This window comes from Cucumis sativus, chromosome 3, assembly GCF_000004075.3.
Source record: "Cucumis sativus cultivar 9930 chromosome 3, Cucumber_9930_V3, whole genome shotgun sequence".
Classification (NCBI taxonomy): domain Eukaryota; kingdom Viridiplantae; phylum Streptophyta; class Magnoliopsida; order Cucurbitales; family Cucurbitaceae; genus Cucumis; species Cucumis sativus.
Window position 1 is genome coordinate 2,695,451 of NC_026657.2, and position 25,557 is coordinate 2,721,007.

Here is a 25,557-nt window from a genome sequence, read left to right on the forward strand (position 1 = left end):
GGTCAGCGGTAATACCATATGAAACCCTAAACTCACTCTCTCCTTCACCACCCTATTCTCTCATTTATTATCTTCACATGCCCTCTCCCTTCTCACTCCTCCTCTCTCTTTCTCTCTCTTGGTTCGATGATGAGATAACGACGAGATTGTCCTCATGTGTGAATGCATGCTTGAATACGATTTCAAAATTTTGTCGTGGATGTGTTTTTCATTCAAAATTATACCCTAATACATTTTGCTAGCCACTGATCGACCTAGAATTTATAGTTCTTTTTTGTCAGGAGATTCATGTTTAGAGTATTGATTTTAGCTAGTAAGGGGAGAAAACATGATTGTTGCGTCTGTTTTATAAGTTTTTGAGTCAATCTTTCATAATGTTGTGGTTGGATATAATAATCCGTCCATTTTCATCACGTATTTCGATCATTTTTAGGTTTTAATCATGGTTTTTGTATTTCATGTAAAAAAATACACGTTCAGTCAACTCTATATTTAAGTTTATATGTAAAAAAAATTTGAGAGGTGAAGAAATTAAATTTATACAACATGTTCGTGTCTAACTTTTGAGTTGACTCTCCCAATCCGAGTGTAGAGATCTAAGTGGGAAAAGGAGACAAATCTTATCTCATGCTTTCCCTCAATTTGTCTATCTAGAAGGGTGTAGATTTGTAAGTGAGACATTCATTAAAGGTAAGGGGAGGATGTCCCCTACTATCTCCATTGAACCTTCAATGAAGATAGAGACTCTTTTCGAGAAAAAAAAAATGCAGAGTTATACAGACATATGAGAGATCATTTTAAAACGGTAATTTAAACATGTATGAGATAATAAACAGTGACATATAGACTTTGAGCTTGTATTGAAATGTTATCAAGGGACGACATGCTAAATAAAGAGGTTTTTCAAAGAGAAAATATATCTTTCACTTTTAAGTTTGGGAATTAATTTTCATTTGGTCTCTACGTTTCAAAAAGTAAAACATATTTAGTAATAATTTTTATTAAAATTAAACTTAGAATTATTTCACTTCATTATTTATTCTAAAATTATTTAGTAACCATTAAAGGTAATAACCGAAAGCAAGTGAGTAAAATCAAGACTAAAAAAGTGAAAATGTAGACACGTAAAAAACGATACTAAAACAAAGCTCAAATTTGAAATAGAATATCGTAACATTTTGAAATCTAACGATTAAACTAAAACCAAAACTTGAGAGATGAAATCGAAACTAAAAGACAAAGATTATTATTATTATTAGGAGGAGGAGGAGAAGGAAGATGTGTATGTGAGTGTGTATGGAGGAAAGAGATGGAGACATATATCATATGAGTGAGAAATAATAAATAGGGTTGGTTGAGTTGCTATCAAAATATTTAAATACACTAAAATACAATGCTTCACAAAACTCATCCATTTATTATAGTCTTCTGACTCTCTCTCTCTCTCTTCATTCAATTTCTCTTTTCCTTTTCCCTTTTTGTTCCTTCTAATTCAATTTCAATCTAAACTAACCTTCTTCTTTTTTCCTTCTTAATAATCCGAATTTTGTCTTACTATAAAACAAATCTTATTTATATACACAAATTTGTTAGTTTTACAAAATGTTGAAAACTTGAGCCTGCTATCGACTTACTCGAACAAATTTGAAGTTTAAAATTTTGTTTAACAACTATACTTTGGTCTATAACATTTACAACAATAATAGTTATTTTTCAAGTATAATTATTGGAGTACGAGAATTTGAACCTTCGAACATATAATTTATCATTGAAAGCCTTCCTTCCATCGATATGTTGTTTAAGTACACTTCCATCAATTTAGTTATGTTGAGATTTTAGGATGGAATGATACATTCAATTTTCAATTATTAGTTAATAATGAAAAAGAAAAAGTAAAAAATCACACTTACATTTATGATCTATAATTATAATAATAGTAATAATTTCACTTTGCATTTATGAGAGAGTTGGTATGTATAAATATGTATGGTTCAAATTTTAAATCAAAGAAAAAAAAAAGAAACAATTTTTATCTCTAAAGTTGTCTAATTTTTTTTCACAATTACATTGAATTATTAGACCTTAAACTTAATTAAACATCGTGATTATTATTATGGATCCAATTTTCACTAATTTTAACAACGAAAAAAACCCAATTTAAACTCACTAATTTGAATCTGACCATATTATATTCCACAAATTAACCATATTATGAACATCTTTTCCAATTTTCACAATCCTATCAATTTTATACTATACACATGTTTTATATGTAAATAAGCATTTTTTAAATCAAAATTTCAAAATATTTGAAGTAAAAATTAGAATAATATCAATTTGTCATGTGAGTAGTTGGACCAAGATGAGATTTGAGAATTATACTAAAACGATAATTCTCCTCTTGAAACTTAGTTCGATCTTCGTTCATTTTTCAAGGCATTTTCTTAGAAAGTTTTGCCAAAAAGCATGCATCTACCATTAGTAGAATATTATGAAATTGAAAGTTTGAGGAAGTACAATTTCCCTCCAAAAAATAGAATGGCAACAAAGAATGAAACAATTTTTTTTTAAAAAAATTGTAATAAAATGATATATACAAAGTACAACAATGACATGTAGTTGAAAATTTAAAAGTCAAAATGCAATCAGAAACATTTGTGTATAAATTCAAACCATTCTTTTTCTTTTTCTTTTTTAAATAGTAAAACCTAAATAATAACAAAAAAAAAAAAAAAAAAAAAAAAAAAAAGAAGAGATGTTTCATAGTGTTATTTTAAAGAAATAATAAGATGGAAGAAAGAAACAACAATTTTAGGGTAAAAAGGCCAAAAGGACAGTGAGAAAAAACCAAGAAAAGCACAAAGAAAGAGATAAATGAAAGCTAATCCATAAAGAGATAATCTAAATTAATAATAACATTCTTTTGACCAAACTTTATCTATACATTCACTATTCATTCAAATTAATCTTCTTTTTCTATATGAATTTAATTTGATTTACACTTTTCATTACAAAATTTCTTTAACAATCCTCAACTCTAGTTATCAATTTTTGTAAAACTAATATTTGAAAGAAGGTAAGTGAGAATTGATGTACGCATAACTTTCAAAATTAATGGTAATAAAATGTCTAAATTATTATTATAATAAATTAAATTATATATAACGAGTCTATCTACCATAAAATTAATTTCAAATCTATATTAAGTTTCTAAACCTAATACGTTCACAAATTATTCATATTTATATATATAGATACAATATTTGATATATCAAATATATGTGTGTAATATATTCATACAACTCATACAAGATTTAAATCTATTATAACATGAATATTCACTTCTTTTTTATTTGTTCTAAGGGCAGTGTGGACAACTCTGACTCACTGTATATTATAAAATAATTTTTTATAATAATAATAATTACAATATCATTAACTTATCAAATTCTAAAATTGGATTCTCAAACTTAGCTAATTGTATTGATTATATAAGTTTGAATATTTGATTTTGATGGTTAGTGAATTGTTATTATTGAGAATTGAAGAGGGTAATGGGAAGTAATATATATTAGGGTAAGATAGATTTGAAATTTGGTAAAAGAAAAGGGAAAAAACAAAAGTGTGAATAAAACAAAAGGTAACAACAAAGGACTCAAAATCTCTGCCTTCATAGTTCATACATATAAATAACCCCAAAGCTAAGGATAACAGAAAAACCAAAATATTAACTAAAAAATGAAAAATATCACTCCTTCTTCTTCACCATTCTCCTCTGTAAATCTCTCTCTCTTTCTCAATTCTTCTTCAAATCATTCTAAATTTGAAACCCATTTGAGTAATAATCTCAATTTTTTGTTTTGCAGATCATTCACAACACTGATAGAACTGAGGAGGAGGAGGAAGAAGATGAGTTCAACAGAGCAACTCCAACTAGTGGTACGGACGCCGGACCAAAGCACCACCCAACACCGCTTCACCTTTACGGCGGTGATGGGGTTCTTCCTAAACGCTCCATCAAGAAACACCCGGACTCAGCGGCTTCCGTCAGCACCGGATCGGTATCCTGCAGTAAGTGCCGACCACATGCTCGAGAAAAGTTCTCTGTAGTTCCGTTGGACAACAATGGCGTCGCTAAACAGTTTTTCTCAATGGCGAGCCCTAATGGAATGCTGAAGTCAATAGTCTCTTCGTTGACAAGAAAAAGCCCTAAACCGATTAATGAAGGAACGGATTTGGCGGCGAGAGAAGAACATTGGAAGATCGCTTTGGGAGAAATTTCGCATAAGTTAATCCAAGCGACGAGGAAAAGAGATGAAGCGATTCTTGAAGCTTCGAGGTTGAAATACTCCATGTCGGAATTGGAGAAGAAACTTAATAAGCTTGAAATCTATTGCCATACTTTGAAATCTGAACTCGATGAATGTGCTTCGAATCCGAGAAAAACTAAACCAGAAGTTCAAAAAAACAGCGATTCGATTTCAGATAAGATTATAGAGAATTTCCTATCGTCAGTTTCTGAATCGCGTTCGTCGGTGAGGCAATTAAGCCGATCATTAGCAATGCAACTCCGTCAAATCGGAGGGAAAATCTACGAGAGGATTCAATTCCTTCTACAATCTCAGGACATCAAAATCCCTCTCTCGAAAAACCTTAAAACTTCACTTATCTTCCATCTCGAAGCTATTCTAAACAGAGCATTCTTCGAGGATTTCGAAACGATAGGGTTTCAGAAGAACTCACCGAATCAGATTTTAAACCCTTCGGATCGGACTGAAGCGAACATCGCGTCGTTTAATCGGCTCCACCGGCTGAGTTGGGAGGAGGTTCTGAGCAAAGGAACGAGGCATTTCAGTGAAGACTTCAGCAGATTTTGTGATCGGAAGATGAGCGACATTGTTGCAATGCTGGAGTGGAACAGAGCTTGGCCGGAGCCACTACTTCAGGCGTTCTTTGCAGCGGCGAAGAGTGTTTGGCTTGTTCATCTTCTTGCTACCGCCGTTCACCCGAGCTTGCCGATATTTAGAGTGGATTCCGGCGTGAGATTCGACGGGGTTTATATGGAGGATATCGCGGGTGAGAAAGCAAGAGAACTTGCTCCGGCGACGGTGAGAATAATGTTGTCGCCGGGATTTTATGTGTTTGATAATTTGATTAAGTGTAAGGTTGTGTGTAGGTATCATATTAATCTTAATCATTAATTTTCTATTCCAATTTACCCAAATTTTATTTTTCTTCCATTCTCCTCATTTTCTCTCATTAATTTCAATAACAAAACCAAGTTTTAAAAAACTTTGATTAAGAAAAACAAAACTTACAATTCACTCATTGTTATAATTAAAGTTAGGGATGATTTATCCATAAGATTAAGCTAAACTGTTAATGACCCATAGTCAAATAATTTATAACTATGTTCATTTGATTCCATTTAAAATAAACTTATAATTATAAGGTAACTTTTACTAAAGGAAGAATAATAGAAGATGAATCAATTAATATTAATCTTGAAAGAAATTCACTAACTATCCATTCAATGTTAATTCTAGTTAAGTTAATTAAGTTAATGGAGGGAATCAATTGAACTATGGAAAATAATATAATAGTAAGAATAATGGAATCACAACTAGTTGTAAGTAAGTTACAATTTACTTCTTTTTATAACTTATTATAATAAGACTAAAAAAGAAAAGTAATTTTGAAAACCTGAATTAGGCATTTGGAGATTGTCCTACATGTTGGAGGGACCTTAGGGATGTTGAGTTGGTAAGTGTATGTCAAAGTCTGGAATTTTGGAGTTTGTGTTAATCGAATAATTATGAGATAATGAAGTGTGTTTTCCCTTTCATTGAAAATACCCAAATGCCCCTAAAGGCTATTGCAAATTAGCCCATGTGGGTAAGGATAATATAGACTTTTCTTGGGAAATGAATCCTTTCTTTGTCACATATATTCACTTTTCTTATATCTTTTAATTTAATTTCAATACCTTTATTATTGTTATTATTCTTTTGTGATTGTCTTCTTATTATTACTAAATTACTTTCTATGTCTTTATCTTCTTTGGATGTGCCCTAAACTTTTTGGTACCATTTGCATTACATAATTAGTTAAAAAGTTCTTATCATTTCATTCCTTATAGTTTGTTTTGATGAGTTTTGAGATTGATGTTGTTCTCTATTCATTTATTACTTTGATGATCAACAATAATCTATTACTAATCTAATCGACTAGAACTTTGGTAATAATCTTATGAATAACATTATCCTAGCTATAATGAAAATTTGAATCGGAGCCAAATAAACCATATACACTAAATTGATGAGTTAAATGAATGTTACTTATCCTTATATTTTGAGATTCATTTTAATCATTTTGACTTTTAAATATCTTAATCTAATCCATAACCCTAATAAATCTTAGCATTAATTTTTATTGTTAATTTGAATGTATTTTTTAAAGATGAAGTTTGACAAAAATATATATATATATATAACAATTTTCATTTAAGAAAAGGACTTAACCGTGAATATATTTTCAAAACGTACAGAGAGAAATATTAATCTATGTTTTTTCAAAATAAAAATTAACCATAAACTAACACTAACATGAAACCGTTTTAAGACTTATTATTGGTATTATAAAGAGAGAGGTTAAAACAACATTAAGATAAAAGATATTTAGTCTCAAAACACCCACAATCAAAATATTATTTTAACATGAAAAACCAAATACCTTAACTTCAAATGATAAGAATTTGCCTCCAAATGTATTAAGACAAAAAGGTTTATAGTGGATGATAATTGAAAGGAGGGAGGGAGGGTTGGTGTGGTTGGAAGGGTAATTGATTTTGAAAGTGAAATGATGTGTTGTCCTACAAATATAGAAAAGATAATATGTAAGAGTGTGGCAGTAAAAAAAGGTGATAGAAACTTTTCATTATTTTACATTAAGGTCATATATATAATATATGTTAAGAAATTGGGAGAGAGATATGTGGAGAGGGTAGGGGACCCTATAGCTTCCTTTTCTTTAATGGCCTCATCAATTTTGGTCAACTGCCTTTACCTTCCAATTCCTTCATCCCATAATTACATGCACACATATTCAATTTCAATTTATAACTTCAAAGTGTATTTGATTATGAGACTTTGTTTTGTTTTTTCTTTGAATTTGTTGGTCTTGTAATTAATTTAGCACCTTTGTGGCAATAAAATGGGCTATACAAATATGGGCCTCTTCACTAACATGACCTTTGTAGGATAGAACCAAAACTATGTCCATGTTATGATATAATCATGATAATATTCTTATTTTATTCATATTATGCATCACTCATTATAATAATGTCTTAATAATTAATTTGGTAGGAAATAATGATTTGATAAGAAAAAAGAAAAGAATGTGTAAATGGAAGCATGTTTGAGATAATTTTAAAATAGTGATAAAATCGTAAGGAGAATCTATGTTGGTCCACTAATTTGTTAATTATTGAATAATGTTTGAGTGTAGGGTTTATGAACATTAATTAATTATTTGAAGAATTATAAACTATTTTGGATTCTTTGGTTTGAAGTTATACTAAAAAAAAAAAAGAAAAAAAGAGAGAGAGGGAATAAAAAGCAAAACTTTATGAATGAAAGCTCTCTTTTATAGAAGTCAAATCTAACTTTAGTTTTTCTCCAAAAAAAAAATTCTACACTTTATTTTAGCTTTTTACAGCCTTAAAAGCTTAAAAAATCATACATTATTGTTCACCCAAAAACATGGATAGAGAGAACGAAGGAAACACCAATTTAACTATTTTTTTTTAAGTTCTAAGTATGTTATTTGCCCCGATAAATTATCAAAAATAGAATATTTGATAAAATATTTACAAATTAAGTGTAATAAATTTTGTTTTAAGTGGTTTTGTTTCATGAAGATTACCTAAGGGTAGAAGAAAAATCTAAGCTTTTCTTCAGCAATTACTTTAGTTAAAATTAAGTCAATCATCAATTCAAATTACAACGTTACATTTATACGTAAATAAAAAATAAATGTAGTGACACACCAAATAGCTCAACTTAATGAATGATAAGTGTCATACCTCTTCTCAAAGAGACTAGACACTCCCTTAAGTGTGAGTATATTAGCAACTAATTGCTTAAGTTTTCTTTCAATTGAAATCTTTCTATTCGTAGTGGATAACACTTGTGAACTTAAGCTCTCGTTTCGGAATCATTTTTCAAGCATCGATGTCTTAGCTGGCTCCTTCAAAGATCAAGACAACTTTATCACGAATCAAGCTTTAATGTTGATCTAAAACACAACCTCACAATCTATGGTAATACTAAATCACAATCACAAAGATTGACATACAACCACAACATATGACCTCTACACAAATTGAAAATCTTCAACCAAAGTACTCAAGAGTGGCAACTCTTGGAAGACAACAAACTTCCTCTTAAATAAGCACTATGGAAACAAGAAAAAACCTCTCACTCTAAATTTGCACAACATAAATAAGAAAAATATCCGAAAGTAATAAAATTCGCACAACATCGCAAAGAATTAGCATTCTAAGTGATATTATTTTTACCAAAGATACCTAACAACCTTATAAACAAATATAGCCAATTCCAAATCTTTGGGATGTATCTTCTAACTTTGAACTATATGGTATTGATAAACATGTGAACTACATTTTTGGCTAATTATCAAATATTTCTATCTCTACTAATGAACATCTTTAATACTATGTTTCTCCATATATTTAAAAAAAAAATAAAAAGGAAGGATAGAAATGGTTGGTTGAGATTAGATTAAAACCTTTGTAAATAGACAAAAGCACTTAGAGAATTTGTGCATTTGTGATTTTCATTTGGGGCCATTTTCCAAGTTCCCTATAATAGTTGGGCTATTTGCCCAAATAGGTTGGGCCTTCAATCTCTATCTGAGCCCAAATAGTTTCTTTTGGGTTTTTTTCCAAGTTCCCTATAACATTTTTTGGATTAGCACATGTTTAGCAAACTAAATCATCAGTTCTTTATTGAGGAAGAATATTATTTCTATTTGTGCGATGTACATGTGATACAAAGACAATATTAAATAATAGAACTTTAGAATTGTGACAAAGAGAAATTTGTCTACTTATCTCCGAACCCTAAACTTGCTTTATTAGAAAAGCATTAGATGTGTATAAAAAAAAAAAAGATTAATATATTGGGTTGAATTTGACTAAGTATGAAGGGAGCTTATATAATGTTGTGTTCACCATAGATTTACGTCACAAAATTGTAACCATACACACATAAAAATCTGATCATATGGTATGGGAGAAAAAGACAAGAGATGAAGATGAAAAAAGTGGTTGAATATATAAGTTTAGGCAAAACCCTTCCTTTTAAATCATTGTCCCAAATAGTTTCAATGTTCCACTAACAACCAACCATTATTTCAAGAGGACCTTTCTTTTTAGCCTTTACAATACATACATCTTTCTCAAAACACCCTCCCAACTATACAAATTTGCCCACAATTATTCATGCTTTAATTTATCTCAACATAAATTCCTTGTTTGGAAGAGGAAAATAAAATAGAAAAATTTTAGATTTCATCCATAGTTGGGAGAAAGTTAAAACTTCGTTTCTATAGTTTATAAATAAAATTGAATGGGTAGAACGACAAAAATTTAATAACAAAGTTTATTATGATAATGAGGTTTAATTTCCATATGTTTTTCTCAATATGGTAGAAAGTAAACTTGTGTTATATTTTATTTATCATTATTTTTAACAATTTTATCATTTTAAACTATTTTTTTATTATTTTTGGTTTGCCACCTTATTATTTATTTGAGCTCTATTGAGAGTAAAAAGGTCAAAATCAAACATTTAAAAAGTACATCCAATTAGAATGAAACAAATTATCAAAGTTGGCAATAAACTAATAATAATTGGTTTATAAACATGTTTTTGTGTTAAAATATTGTAGAATTATTATTTGTAATATCCTATAATTAAGAATAAATTGGAAATTTTATTCCTATTGTTTCGAAGATGTTAAAAATTTAGGTTTAGGGTTATTGCAATTTACCTTTATGGTTAGATAAGAACTTCATAAAGAGGAGAATAGTTCCTATGGTAGAGATTATTTAAGTTAGTTTAACAAACCATTGAGTATATATATATAAAGTTATATCAAACCATATGAACTAAATTCTAAATTTTAAAATTATATACTCACTTTAAACTTTATTCTAATATGAGGATAAATTTGAAATTTAATATAACTTAGAATAATTACATAAAAAATTGAATTGAATAACAAACATAATATGTCTAAATCTTTATGTTTGTTTAATGTAATTATGCATTTGAAATTCTGAAATCCGGGTACAATGAAAACATAAAAATGTTACTTTTAGAATTTATATCCTTTCAATCACAAAATTCGAAAACTGTTTTCAAATATAAATAAAGAAAATCACTAAAAAAAGAAATCAAAATGTACGAGAGGGGTGAACGAAACTTGCTTGAATAACACACACTCGATGCACAAGGGAGTTCGTTAAGGAATTGTCACCCTCCACAAATGACAAAAAAAAAAAAAAAAAAACATACCCCAACTCGACCACGTTTAACTTTTCTCAACGAAAAAAGATGCATTTAAAAGATCCACTGATACAACGTTAAAATGATAGATCACTTTTAAGGCAACAATATTCTATTGCCAAATGCTAACACATGATTAATTTTTCAAAACTATACCTTAAATAAAAAAAAGGTAATGAATAACGAACCTATAAATCTCTTTTTTTTAAAAAAAAAATGTAAAGCTGGGGACAATAATGATTAAATGTTAAGCATAATGAGGCAGAATTTGATACGATTAAAGAAATGAAAAATGTCAAAGTAAATGATTAACCCATTTACTAAGATATTCAACCATATGATTATGTTTGCACACGAGGAAACCTATACACATGATTTACACTCAACTATCCTAAAATAAAGCTTCTTAAAAGCTATAAACAAAGTGACCTTTGTTCTAATTAATTACATAATTAAGTTTAATTAGCACAACCAAATGTAACATTTAAGTAATACTCAAGTGATCAATGGGAAAGTACCCATTTGTATCATATGAGAGTCATTACTCATTCCTTTGGGAGATGTTAGGCTTCAAATTTATTCTCTCTTTTATTTTGGTATTTTAAATTTCATCCATCTTTCTTTCTTTATTTTTCTTTAGCAATTGAGTTCATAAATCTTTCTGTTAGAAAAAGAAAATTTATGATATTCTTCTTAGTTTTTAGTTACTAATTTTTGTAGTTATTATTGTAATGAAGCACTTACAAAAATTGCAAAACAAGTTATAATAATTAAATCCATAGCACACATACTTTATTATTTACGAAAATGGTAAAAACAAAATCCAACCCACACATCGAGAGGTAAAATGTCACAAATTCCCTCGTTACTAATATACATTTGATACACTTTATACACGTTTGGTACACCTAATATCTTTTGATACGCCTGATACATATGATCGATACACTTGATGCACCTGATACTCTTTGATACACATAATACTCCTCGTTACACTTGATTATTCTTGATACACCGCTAGTAAACTTGTTATGCTTCATTGGTACACTCAATAAATTTGATACGTTTGATGTACATGATATGTTTGATACACCTGATGCACTCAAGATACATTTAATATTCTTCACTTATACATTTGATTGATTAAATACACTTGATATGTTTGAAATCCTACTTGTATACTTGATATACACTTATGAATTTGATTCATATACTTGATAATGATTTACTTTACTTATACGTTTTAACAATATATTGTTGATATACTTGATAATGATACACTACGTTATATCATTCATATACTTAATAATATTATAATGATCTGCATAAAATTTGAAAAAAAAATGAAAATCACGTAGTAAGTATATCAACCAACTAATACATATAATATAAGTACATCACAACACTAATATACAAAACTGAGATAAAGTAAAACCAAAACAAAATCAATGTAAAAAAATAAAACAAAATCATTTGATATCAAATTCAACTCAAAATACTTATTGAAGAAAGTAAAAAAAATCACAAATGAAATCAAATTACTCTTTTCAACAACCATTATATTTCACATTACAATTATTGTACTATTGATATTATAAAATCAAGATTAAGACAGAAAGAACCAAAAAAAAATTCTCGTATAAGAATGAATAAATAATTAGAACCTTAAAATTGTGAGAGAATAAATAAATAATGAGTTGAACATTAAAGAGGGGAAGAGAAATAAATTATTAAAAGTAGTTTAGAAATAATAACAAATTTAAGATGAAGAGTATTTTTATAAGTGAAAATTTTACCATAATAGTAAAATTCTAAAACGGTGTTATATCATATTCTCAAGATACTATTCTGTTCGGTCTTTCTTTTAATAATATAACTTGAGCAACATCAGTTATAAAATAAAATGAAATCAATAATAAGTATTTGTTCCTTGTCAATTTTTCTAAACATATGAACCACACTATTAAATATTGTCCTAAAATTATAATGGACATATGGTAATTAGGACAACTTTTAATAATGCCTTTTTTTTCTCTCCTTTCTTTTACTCCTTAATGGAATCATGTGACGATTCAACTTTGAAGTTAGGTGATACAATGCTATAATGTTAATGACTTTCAACTAATTAGTGTCGACTTGTTCATCAAATAAGTTCTTAATTTTATAGGACGGTCACAAGTAATTGGTTCCCTACCGCTCACTACCTTAATATCTACGAGGATTTACTTGTCTTGATGATCATCGTTTAGACAAAATTTTCCTTAGAAGTTAGGAACCATATTGGCCTACCTTCCTAAGCTTTTCCATCTTTTATATCTTGGTATCACTCAAAAGCAACCCTCAATTAATATCTTTAGTCCTACGCTCTATACCTTTTTCTCGTAAGTCAACCATGCTCATTTTTACCTATTTTGTATTTATTTCATGTTTAATATATTGATGTCCACACAAATATTTTCAACTCAATTTTTACATATATTTTAATTCATGTTTTCCAAATCAATAACCATGCAATAGAAATATTGATTCATCACTCATGTCAATCCTGAATCCATGAAAACGCAGAAGTTGACAACATTGATCATCCATGATTAAAAGAATCTTACCCCCTGTCAAATGTGAAAGAACATAGATTTAACTCATTCATATCACTCCATTCAAGTGAATACAATATTTCAAAAAAGTAGAGGAATGAATTGCCAAGAGATGGAGAAAAAGAAAAAGAGAAGAAATAAAGTGATCCTACTTCCTCTCATAATTATTAGAGGACTTTATTGGTAAAGTGTGTCCCACCAATTGATTTTCTATAGATATAAATCATCTATTATAGTATTATATAAGAAAAAAGAAAACTTTACTTTCATTACTACAGTTCTATACTTTGTTGAAGAAAAAATGGTTTGAAACTACGTTAAAAGAGAAAAAATGTTACAATGAAGATGACCCATCAGCCTCACTTGGCAGATCATCTTCACTATTTACCGCTGCAAACAACTCGATATCGTCGCCGCTTCCACGGTTTTCGTTACTATTGCTGCATAAATTTCTCTTCTCTAGCTTGGAATGAGCTGAAATGAAAACCAACTTCTTAATACTTTCAGTTGTAGCTCTTGAACTGCGATATGAAGAACACACCATTCTTTCAAATTTGCCATTGCTTTTGAACCCACATGAAGTAGCATGAAGAAAAATGAGCCTAACAGCAACTTTTCTTAATGAGTTGAACTCAGTTAAGTAAGTTTCCCAAACAAGCCTACTACTTTGTGGATTAGCAGTTCTCAATTTCCCTGTAATGGGATCTTTCTCCTTCATTTGTACAGCTCTTGCATATACTTGATCAAGCCCTTCTGTTCTCCATTTCATCAGCTCCATTAGTACAATGTGAGCTTCTTCCTTAGCCACAAGCCGAGTTATGAGGCGGTCAACATCCTTCTCTTGCTCGGTTGTTAACCGTTTAAAAGGCGGAAGATACTTCCCGGTGTTGTCTCGTATTAGATAGAGTGGATCGAGCACAAATGCTGCAGCCCAAGCCGGGTGGTAGTTTTTCTCAAACCTCTTTGAAACTATCTTTTCTAATGATTCTTCTGAGATGTGAAACTTTTTGCACCAATCTTTCACTTTCTCTCTCAATTCTTCCCACATTGGAAGGCATTGGCCAACCAATGGCTTCTCTATTTCAATTTCTTGCGCCATATCCTTCACCAATTTGATCAAACAATGCACAGCTTCTACTTCATTCCAAAACTCAGAACTCCCAACTAAGTGAGAAACTTCTCTAGCTATGGGATCCTCAATCACCGTCGTCTTGAAAGCTTCATCGAGCCAAGCTAACTGAATAGCAGGAGCTGACTCGAGCATGTTATCAACCATTTGAAAAAGTGTCGTAGCTCCTATTTCCTCACTTTCAGCTGTGGACAATGTTATCAAACAAGTATGACCACATTCTTGTAACAGATACTTATGGAAGATTGTTCTGATATGAGACTCAAAATTGAAGAAATGAGCTACCCTTTTGCAGTTTTCAGCTACTGTCTTGAACAATGGGAGATTTCTAATGAAATCCTTAACTAAACTATTGAAAGCTTGAAACTGACATGGAAGATTAACAAGCCATTGATGCTGATTTTCCAAGCTCTTCAAGGCTTTGCTCATGAACTTATCTGCTACAATCCCAACACACTTCTCTTTAATGTTACCACAAACATCTAAAACTGTATCCCAAAGAACTTCCTCAACAAATCTACAAGGAACAGAAGAATCAATAATAAGAGTTTTTCTATACAAACTAGTCCCATTTGGGAGGTTCAGAGCTATATGAACCATAGTTGTATCTTCTTGATTCTGAGGTCTCCACCCACTAGAAGCGATTTGGAAGAACATAGCTTCACTAATTTTCAAATGAACATCAGCTTTAGCCATTTCGTATTTAGAATTCAATCTAACTGTAGCAAAATCCTTCGATGAAATCGAAGGCAATCCAACTTGATTCAAAAACGCCTTGAATTTTGGATGCTCTAAACTCGAAATGGAAACTGACCCAGATGATTCAAACACCCAATCAGTAAGAAAATCAAGCGCAGAATCAATTTGATCCTTGTTTAATGATACCCCAGGTGAAGTTCTTGGAGTTCTAAGCTTTTTTACACTGTTCTCCAACATAGCTAAAGCCCCCAAATCCTCTTTCCCACCGGACAACACCAACAATGGTTGTTGTTGATGAGGTTGAAATGGCGAGAACGAGCCGCCGTAAACCCCCGACGGATCCACCACCGTCAATGGCGAAATGTCGTAAAACGAATCCCCACCATCACTATCAGCGGTGTTGCGTTTACGAGAAACAGGGGAAACAGAAAGAAGAGGGGTTTTGGAAGGAGAGTAGAAATTAGGGCAAGTGCCTCGTTTGAGATGCTCGGAGGCGGTTCTAGAAGGGTTAGAAGCGGAGAAAACGGCGTCGCATAAGGAGCATCGGAGCTTGACAGCCTTAGGGAAGCCGGTATCGGAGTTTTTAAGGAGAAGGGGTTCGAGGTGAGACCAGTACCAAGCGCCTTTGCCTTTGAGGGCTTTGGTGCGAACCATCAGAAGGCCTTCGTAGCGACGATGGACAGCTTGAGCGGCAACGGCGGCGGGGTCGTCGGAGTCCGCCATAGACGGTGGAAGAGAAGAGGTTTCAGAAAGAGAGCGGCATAAGAGGAATTGAAGAAAATGAAGAAATGGGTTAGTGGGTGTGAAAGAAGAGAGAAAAAGGGGAATATGAAAGACGGCGAAGGAGAGAGAAGAAAGGGAAGGGGACATGATGGGGCCATGTGAGGAGGAAGGTCGGAGGAGGAAGAGAGAAAACAGAGGAACTGTTTGTTTCTGTGAAGTTTTGTGGCTTTGGAGAAATTTTGATTTGATGGAAACGGAGCGTGGAATCCACGCGCCTCTAGGTTGGTTAATGGTTTTTTTCTTTTTTTCTTTTCTTTTTCTTTTTTCTTTTTTCTTTTTTCTTTTTTCTTTTTTCTTTTTTCTTTTTTAAATATGCTTTTTAATTTTTAAATTTTAAATTTAATATTTTATCATTTCAAAAATAGTTAAAACTTTCTTTTTTTTTATTTTTTCTTGCAAGGAGTTGGTTAGTTCATACTATTTGCCTAATTGTCGTTAGTTGTTGGGGTTCTATTTTCTCTATCAAATGTGTTTGGGTAACTTTGATATATGGTGTGAGTATGATAGATCGAAAAAATAAGTTAATCGATCAAAGTTCATCAAATGAAAAAATGATTTGTTTGCGATAAAGAAAGAAAGAAAGGTTCTATCAATGTTGGGTTAGAAAAATCAATGGTTTAAACCAACCAATGAACCGACTATTTACTAAATCGACTACCGTCGTTTTATGATTTACTAGACAATCAATTGAATGTTTAGGTTCACGTTGAATTATATTCAATTAACTAATTAGAAGATCATTTTGTAAATATTTAAGTTGTCTAGAAGATTTTTGAATTTGAAAAAGAAAATGAAGAGATCATTCAATCGAGAAAATTTGAAAGCAACCCCATGTAAGAATCGGAGATGCTAAAGGGACATTTGAAAGCTATGTGAAAGCAACATCATAAGAATCATGAATGGACGTTTTCTAAATTTATGGACTAAACTTGGAATTAAACCATTTTCTTCTTTTTTTTTGTTTTTATTTGTAAATAAATTTATTGTGTTCTTTTGTTAGCACTTTTCAAGTTGGATGGTTAAAAAAAAATCAATCCACAATTTGAATCTATCAACAGTTCAAGAAATTTATTATTTCATTATTCATGATAACTTTCATTTCTCATTATATTGATCTACATTTCTTATCTCGTGTCAATTCTTCAATTACTCTCTTAAATAATAATTACAACTTGACACTCCCCAAAGAAGATCATGTTCAGAATATATATAATACTAGCTCTACTTTCAATAGTTATTTATTTAAAATATCATACCATATTTTTTAAATAATTAAAGTCTCGTTTGATAATCATTTTATTTTTTTGTTTTGTTTAAAAAAGAAATAAAATAGATTACCAAATTATGTCTTAAGATATTTGATTGAGGCCGATTTACTAATATAAATTTAATTTTTTAAAAATATATCATTAACTTTTTAAATTAAATATCAAACTTATCAAATGATTATTTAAAACAAACTTAAAATTTGAAAACGACTTCACAAGTTTTATGAACTAAAACTTCTAATATGAATCTAAGTATAAGTATATATTTCTATGCCATAAATGGTTAAGTGATTTTTATTTATTTAGTCTTTTATGTTTTAAGTTTTTTTCTTCATTATATATACTTCTATTAATACAAGTGGTATTTCATCTTATCACATTGATGTGACAAATTACTTGCTAACAAAATGCAAGTAAGAAAAATGAATGGACTAATAATACAATGAACTAATAGTTTGGTGAACTTGTTGGCCCCAATTGACATTTTAACAAAGAATGACGGCTATAATGATATGCCCGAGAAGAATGAGATACATTTCGACGAGGCTGATTTCGAAAGTCATGCACTCTCTACGCTAGATGAAGAACAAATTGAGTTTGAAACGCATGAAAAATAATAATTAACGTAACAAACTTAGAGCTTATTTGTATTGACTTTCTAAATGTTTATAAATACCTTTTTTACATTTACAAACACTTGTTATTATTGGTACAAATTGAAGTGGAGATTTTGAATCGCGAATGTCTTGGTCCTGAAATGAAAGTGCTATCTCGAGGGAGAATCGAGTGCAAATATGTCAAATATGGCAATATTTTTTTTTAACTTGATTTTTTAAACCATCCATACAATACATATAGCTAAGGAGGAAAGTTGAAGGTTGTCCTTTGTTAATTAGGTTAATTAGGTATTGGTTAAATGTATATAAGTAATCAAATTTTAAAATAAATGTCATTACAATTGATTCTCATCCACAAGGGTTGCAAAAGAAAAGGAAAAAAAAAAGAGAGAGGCTAAATTCAAACAAATATTACAAATAATCTTCAAACATATCTAAACCCTATAAAATTTCCCCCTTAATTTAATAAAAAGAATATTACATTAAATTCAATTAATTAGATTACAAATATTTTCTAAATTATAAACTATTCAACTTGAAACCATATACTAATTTCTAGAACACAATACGTGAAAACGTACCAAATTTAGTGTAGGTTTAGAGAAGTTTGAGTCTCTCTCAACTTTGTCCTCTTCGTATCATTTAAATTAGTTTTAAATTAGTATTATTAGTTCGGTCTTTCATCTTCCTCTATACGAAGATTTAAATTTCAACTCTTACATTTTTAAATAAATTAATTTTACTCAACTATAAAACTCCTGCCAACAAATTTTTTGCAATCGCTATTACGTGAAAGGTTTAGAGGTTTAAGTCCTAATAAGTTTGCCATAATCCTTATCTTTTCCAGTTTTGGTTATTTTTGAGATATCAGTCCTTTTATTTGCCATTCCTTGCAATTATTTCTAATTATATCCATGTGATTATGTAAAAGTAGGTTGATGCCCAAGCCCAAGTCCAAGTTCTTAAGATGTCACATTAGCCCATATTAGTATAGGTTGTAATCTTTAAATTTTGATTTGTTTAACTTCTTGAACTATACTTTTGTTTGCTAAATTTTGATTCCACAAGTGATCGAGTTTGAAATTTAACTGTTCTTTGCACATAAAATATTATTGTTTTTATTATGAAATTTATAATATATTTTGAAATGCAAATTGTATTTGAAATTGTCCATAATATTTAAAGATACGTTTTTTTTTCTTTCAAATTTCTATTTGGTTCAGAATAAATTATAAATTGTTAAAAGATAAATGGAAAATCCTCTCAACTTGTGTAATTTTTATAAAAAAATCTTGAAAATGAGTTTTTTTTTTTTTTTTTTTTTTCTTTCAATTCTGTGGAATTTAATCTTGAATTTGACTTGGTTTAATTTACACGTTTGTTAATTTTGCAAAGAACAATCTTTCTTGGTAAACTAAAGTTTGCACAAAAATAAGTTTGATTCATGCACTAAATAACCCATCGAACAACTTCGCAAAATTTCTTAAACTTCAAATGAAGAAAAAAAGGAGATTCCAACCTGAGTTTTCTCATACTACAATATTATTTTTACCATGTTTAGAGCTAAGACTTCAAAGGGTTAAAACTACCACCCTTCTAAAGTTGTCAAGATTTCTAACACTTACCTAAATTATTTCTTTGTCTTTCAACTATAAATTCTAAATACATATTTTCTTGGATGAAATTTTTTGCTATCTTATAACCAATTTTTCAAAAACTAAATCTAAAAGAAATACGAATATATAAAAATTACTGGTTTTAAATTTCTATCTCATAGACAACAAAAATTTAGCTCAACTGGCATCAGTATATACCTAAGAACAAGAGGTTTCGAGTTTAAATTCCTTCACCTACAATTTTGTACTAAAAAAGATTCTACCCCACGTATTGAAGTTAGTTTGTAGCAATCTAAAAGTAATGTGATAAAAAAAATGTATCAAACATTATTAGTTGAAAAATGTATCAAACATTATTAGTTGAATATCATGTTATTGTAGTATTTATGTGCCAATTCAAAGTATAACTCACATAAATAAATGATCTTGATGGTTAAATTTGTCACCCTTAACAAAAAAACTTTGTTATGTTAGTGTTAATTAACTTTTGTATATTAGGTTGTATACTTTAATCATAACATAAAAATATAATAAAACTTTTATAGTTAAATTACTAATTCAATCTTACAAAAAACTTTTGAATATACAATTTGGTGTGAAATAGGTTTTGAAAGTTTGAAAGACATTATGAATATTAAACAAAGTTTAAGGTTCTATTAAATATAAATTCAAATTTGTAATTAAAAGATAAATTTAATTTTTAAAAATTTATACATACTAAAGAATTATCAAATACCAAAATATACTAAACCTTGGTATTAGTAGACACAAAACTAAAAATACTGTACACGTTTAAAAATTCAAAAACTAAACTTAGTATATTAAAACAATCTTGTTTACTGAATTGAAACAAAAGCTAGAATTAAACTTTAAAAAAAATTAGATTTTGTTATATTTATAATATTTTTAAAATGGTGTGATATATGCTAATATTTTGAATTAAAAGGTATGAATTGTTAGAAGTAACAAGTTTTTATATAAACAAACAATAAAAGGTTTTGAAAAAGGTGAATCATATTTGAATACCATTTTTCTTTTTAGAAATCATAATTACAAAAATAAATAAAGAGGAGTGTCTCTATATTTTGGACACAAATGTTCACACACCTTTAAAGACAATCTACTTTTAGAATTTAGAAGAAAACAAATTCAATACATTCCAATGAACCTTTTTTTTTTTTTTTTATTGTTAAACTTAGAAAAAAATGGTTGGCAAATAAAATCAAGAAAAATTCAAAAGCAGAATACATATTTATATATATTAGGAGTTTTGTCTGCACAATAAGGTTAAACCACACCATTGGAGAATCTGAATTCTGAGCCCTGAAGATTAAGCTAACCAAAAAAACAAAAAAAAACAAACTTTATAGACCCCATGTTAATTTCCATCCCTTCCCACTCCCAAACTACATCCTTGTTGATGATATCGTCCCTGGCCAAGTAAACTTCAAATCAGAGATCATGTATGTAACGTAACGTTGCTACCGACCCAAAAAAAATCCATCCTTCAAAATATGAATCGCCTAGTCCGATTTAACATTTTGAGCTGTGTTGTAGTATGACTCTTCACTGTTCTTCACTTCTTCCTTCAACTAATTACACCAAAACCAAACAATTAGAACACACGATATCAGTCCAAAACAAATCACAATGACAAATGGAATAGATGGAATAGATTTGATCCAACCAAACAGAACAGGAGAAAGTCATAGTAAATATAGTTAAACTGCCCATCCTAAGGCTTGTTCAAGCTTATCCGGGCATGCCATTGAACCAAACTCAATTTTGTCTATTTGAAAAAAACTTGCTAATTCATGACACCATATGCAGCAATCAATTTTAAGGGTGAAGGTGGGGGGCCGGGAAAACAAAGCGCTTACCTTCTGAAGAATCTTCTTTTGATAGCGATACCCCTGAGAAAGTAAACAAATGAGTAACTTTCGTGAGCATGATTTCATAGGAAGAACAAGTGGGAGGTAAAATTATAACAAGACTATAACTACCTTGTCAGTTCCGTAAATATAATCACAGTAGGTAAATACTGAAGCAAAGTTGCTATGGCTTTGCCCTCCAACATAGTGATGGTAATCATGATGGTCCGCACCACCATAAAATGGTATAAATTTTGTTAGACTCCAAGGGAAATCATACCTGAATATAAATATTAAATATATGAATAAAACCATGGTTGATCTCAACAATCATCATAAAAGCACAATATAAGAGAAAAGCAGAAGTAAAGAAAGAAAGACCACAATAAAGAACAAGGAAATGATGTAGTTTTCATCAATAGTTTATCTGTAACAAAAATAAGGTTATATTACAATTTTGGTCCCTATGGTCTGTGCTTGGTTTCAATGTTATCTCAAAAGTTCATTGTAGTCCCTGTTGTTTGGTTATACCTCCCCAAACGTCTCTGCTCGTAAGTTTTTGCAGGTTAGATTAGGATTATTGAAGATATGAAGTAAGGCTTCACACATGATTTATACTAAACATCATCTTGTCACTGCTCTCTATCACGTCCTTTGAAAACATGACACATAAGAAAACTATTAACACCTAGCAACGAAAGATGATAATTGAACTTCTATAACTACCATGACCAAGCTGAAATCAAGCTCAAAATATAAGAATTATACTGGTAATTTAAACGAAAATTAATAAATCGATTAAGAATGAAGAGGTCGACAGTTCATTCACGCTAATGCTTGTGAAACACATTGGTAAGAAAATCCTTCAACTTCAGATAACTATTGTGAGTAGAAGACTTTAATTTTGAATTTCCTTTTCAAAACTGTACAACATCTTGCCATCAATGTTCATGAGAATCTCAGTTTTCGTATGAAAAGGACAACTATCAAACTTCAGCAATTAAAAATAATAGTACATAAAGTTACTCAAGTTCAACCAAAGGCTAAGGGGATGTTCAGCCACAGGAAACCCACCAAGAGTTAAGCTATGTCCTACATGACCTAAGGAATGATTATCTGACACCGCATTTATTCCCAGCCATAAGCCTGCCATCAATTATTTTTTGTTTTTGGCCCAACTAAACAATTTGGAGGTCAAATCAATGGATTCTTATTTGAGTAAGCTGGCCCCTTTAGATGTCAACTAACTTTTCTTTCTCTCTTCATTCCTCTAAATATAATAGTTTTAAAACAAATGCAGTCAACATGAATAACAGAGCTTGCTTTTGATTCTTCTGAGGAATAGGAACAATACAGTTTAATAAGGTTGGTTTATTGAAAAGCTGAGTTCATATAATTAATTAGTGTTTAGACTGTACCAATATAGGTTATGGAAACTTGGGTCTGCATAACTAGTGGGTTTATGTAGCCCATGGAACTAACAAACTCATAGCTCAAGATAAGCAAACCATATGCTAGAATACATTCCACTTCTTAACCTCAAATGACACAAGTTTAACCCCCGAGCGCCCCTACATGTCTATTCCATCATGCTAGAAGCAATTCTCTAAAGATGTCTTTCTACACATCAACTCCTTTTTTTAACTTTCTTTTCCCAACAACCCTAAGTCTACAGAATTTGACATTGAGTTTGGAAAGGCAGACTTCCACAAGGGAGTAAACATGAAGCCTCATAACAACTACAATGCAATAAGGTCGGGAAATTTGGGGATGGTTGTGAGCTAAAAGGTCCTGAAGTTAAGAATGTTTGAACCGATAAGGTTCAGTTATGATCTAGTTCATGATCTTCGCCCATCAATATCATTGCAGCATCACTTCACAATCTACCTAATATTTCATTGTACTTACCTACCATTGATGAAAATACATTGACGCAATCACTTTGTTGTTTTTCCTTCCCTCATACGCAAATTTCATTCTTCTCTAAAACCTATACTCTAATATCTATGGTCCCACTAAATGGAGAAAGTAAAGTCAAATATTGTTATCCTCTACCGAGCTTTGATCAGCTAGGATAAATTCATTTTTTTACTTTTTACAAATTATCAGTACTACTAGTCCACATTACCTGAGTCATGCGTTAGCACAAATGTAATAAATACAAAATTGCTAGAACAAACTAATAACAACAATTAACAATAACATTGTTCTATAATTCAAGACTTGCCTCTTTCATGGCCAGTTAAATCATAGATCTTGAAATGATGTATATAAGCTTAAAGCATAAAAGGGTAGTGGGGCCCTAATTAGTTTAGTTTATAAGAGAATCAAGCTTCATAGGCTCCGCTTCTCAGAGAAGATTTATAAATCCTCTTACAATAAGTTCAAAAGAATCTTAGGCTTTCCCACAACTGTATGGCGATTGTGGAAGCAGAGAAAGTTGATGCTAGAAAAGATGGGTAAAATTTAACCTTTACAATATTTCTCAACAAACTTTCATTATATCAAGTTAGTAGGAGCAATGATTCAGCATGCAATGAGCTCATCCAGTAATGATAGGAACTCTATATTGCGACTAAACATATATCTACACTTATAGAAAATATATATAATAAAGGAAAGGCAACCAAGATTTAAAAAATATGAAAACCATAGAGCAGATCACGGTCCTAGTCAAAAAAGAGGCAAGCCCACCATTCAAGATCCTTGAGATTAAAAGTACTTTAACACAAAGGCATTGGTGAAGAGATAAAAGAATACAGAAAATACAAAGTTGGCATCATGTTGTCGCAGTCGAATAAAAGCACAGTGCAGAAGTGAAAAAAAAAAAAAAAGGCAGGAAGTTTATTAAAATAGAAAGCAAGAAAGCTAGATAGAGAGTGAGAGACAGAGAGGAAGAGAAATAGCTTTAGCATTCATACCCACTATGTGTATCAATGGCCTCAATCTGCCTCAAAGCAATCCATAACCAGAAGGTGATCATATGACCAGGAACCATAGCTGGACCAAGAAATGAGGGAATTCCAAGGATCAAAACCTCAGCCCAATGAGCATAAGGAGCTGCAAATCCAATAGGAGCAGTGTACTCATGGTGAACACAATGGATTTTCTCATACCCCCATTTGCAATGAAGGAATCTATGAATCCAATAATTGGTATAATCCTCCACCATGAAATACACCACCAATTGAGAAACAATTTCAAACCCAGAAGGCAATGGTAGACCCGTTCTGATCCCAATCATCTAATAACTCAAAAGAAACAGAAAACAAACAATCAAAATCAAAATCCCAGATCAAGAAAAAGGAAGCAAATAAAAAAAAAACAACCCAAGATTCACCTTAATGGAAGGGAACGAAACGAGCTGAAGAGGGCCAACAACAAGGAAGAACATACGCATAACATCCTTGTAGCACCGGAAGATCTCGTTGAATGGCAATCGAACCTTGGGCTGAATTTTGTACTTATGAATCCCAGTAGCATGCAAAAGCTCAAGGAAGATAAGGGGAAGGGGAATAAAGGAGAAAATCAAGAAAAGGAAGAGAATGTTGTGGCAAAAGAGGAAGTAATCGGATTTGTCATTGGAGTAATTAAACCAAAGGGTCTCAAAGAAAGTGAGATTCCGGCCAAGGGAGGCCTGAGCGGCGGAGAGGGAGTGAAAGGGCAACATGTGGTGAAGGAATCCGCCGGCGGAGAGAGACCCAGATGGAAAAAAGAGTGAGAGAGAAGTTCGCCGGCGGTGAATGGATTGAGAAACGGCGAAAAGGAGTGAAATGGAAGAGGGAGAAGGGTGAGAAACAGTTAAATTAATGCGGGAAGTTTGAAAAGGGAAAATGGAAGAAGGAAGAAGAGGAGGAAGAGGAGGAAAACAAGAGGAAGAGCGTGAAATCCTATGGATTCAATCAATATTTGTTTGGTTATTTGTGTTTTGTATATTTATATGTGAGAATGGCAATCCACCATTTCCAACACTCCCTTCCAAATCTTCTCACATGCCTAAAACCACTACTTTTTTCGTTTTTTTTCAGCTTTATTTTTTATATATAAAAAGATTTGCAAAAACTTGTAATTCTTAAATTTATATTATATCCATCTATTTATGTTTATCAAACAAAAAATCAATTTTGAAGATTGAGACTCCAAATTATAAAAAGGAATCTACAAACTTGTATAATTGCTACCATTTATATAAATTTGTCTTCTTTTACCTTTAGATTACAATGTATTTAAAAAATATTCTTATTCTTTCACGAGGATGTTTGATCTTTTATAAATGTCTCATAACTTTTTATATTAAAAGAAAAAATTGTGTCGATGACTTATAACAATAGTTGAGATTCAATTACAGCTAAACGTTGTTTCAGATCATTATCACATCTATTTTA

The 25,557-nt window shown here is 30.7% G+C and overlaps 3 protein-coding genes across 3 annotated transcripts; 1 reads left to right on the forward strand and 2 right to left on the reverse strand.

The window, feature by feature from the left end:
* The first annotated feature begins 3,621 nt into the window (after nucleotides 1–3,621).
* On the forward strand, nucleotides 3,622–5,234 carry LOC101204074 (IRK-interacting protein). Its single transcript, XM_004147902.3, has 2 exons — nucleotides 3,622–3,777; nucleotides 3,867–5,234. Exons 1-2 carry the CDS (start codon nucleotides 3,739–3,741, stop codon nucleotides 5,199–5,201), a joined length of 1,374 nt encoding a protein of 457 aa, XP_004147950.1. The 5' UTR covers nucleotides 3,622–3,738; the 3' UTR covers nucleotides 5,202–5,234.
* Nucleotides 5,235–13,214: 7,980 nt separating this feature from the next.
* LOC101211448 lies at nucleotides 13,215–16,030 on the reverse strand. The gene has a single exon (XM_004147932.3). It carries the CDS (start codon nucleotides 15,885–15,887, stop codon nucleotides 13,524–13,526), a length of 2,364 nt encoding a protein of 787 aa, XP_004147980.2. The 5' UTR covers nucleotides 15,888–16,030; the 3' UTR covers nucleotides 13,215–13,523.
* Nucleotides 16,031–20,523: 4,493 nt separating this feature from the next.
* Nucleotides 20,524–25,159, reverse strand: LOC101211692 (methylsterol monooxygenase 1-2). Its single transcript, XM_011652124.2, has 5 exons — nucleotides 24,513–25,159; nucleotides 24,094–24,416; nucleotides 21,305–21,452; nucleotides 21,182–21,214; nucleotides 20,524–20,893 (listed from the first exon to the last, which is right to left on the reverse strand). Exons 1-5 carry the CDS (start codon nucleotides 24,840–24,842, stop codon nucleotides 20,825–20,827), a joined length of 903 nt encoding a protein of 300 aa, XP_011650426.1. The 5' UTR covers nucleotides 24,843–25,159; the 3' UTR covers nucleotides 20,524–20,824.
* Nucleotides 25,160–25,557: the final 398 nt, after the last annotated feature.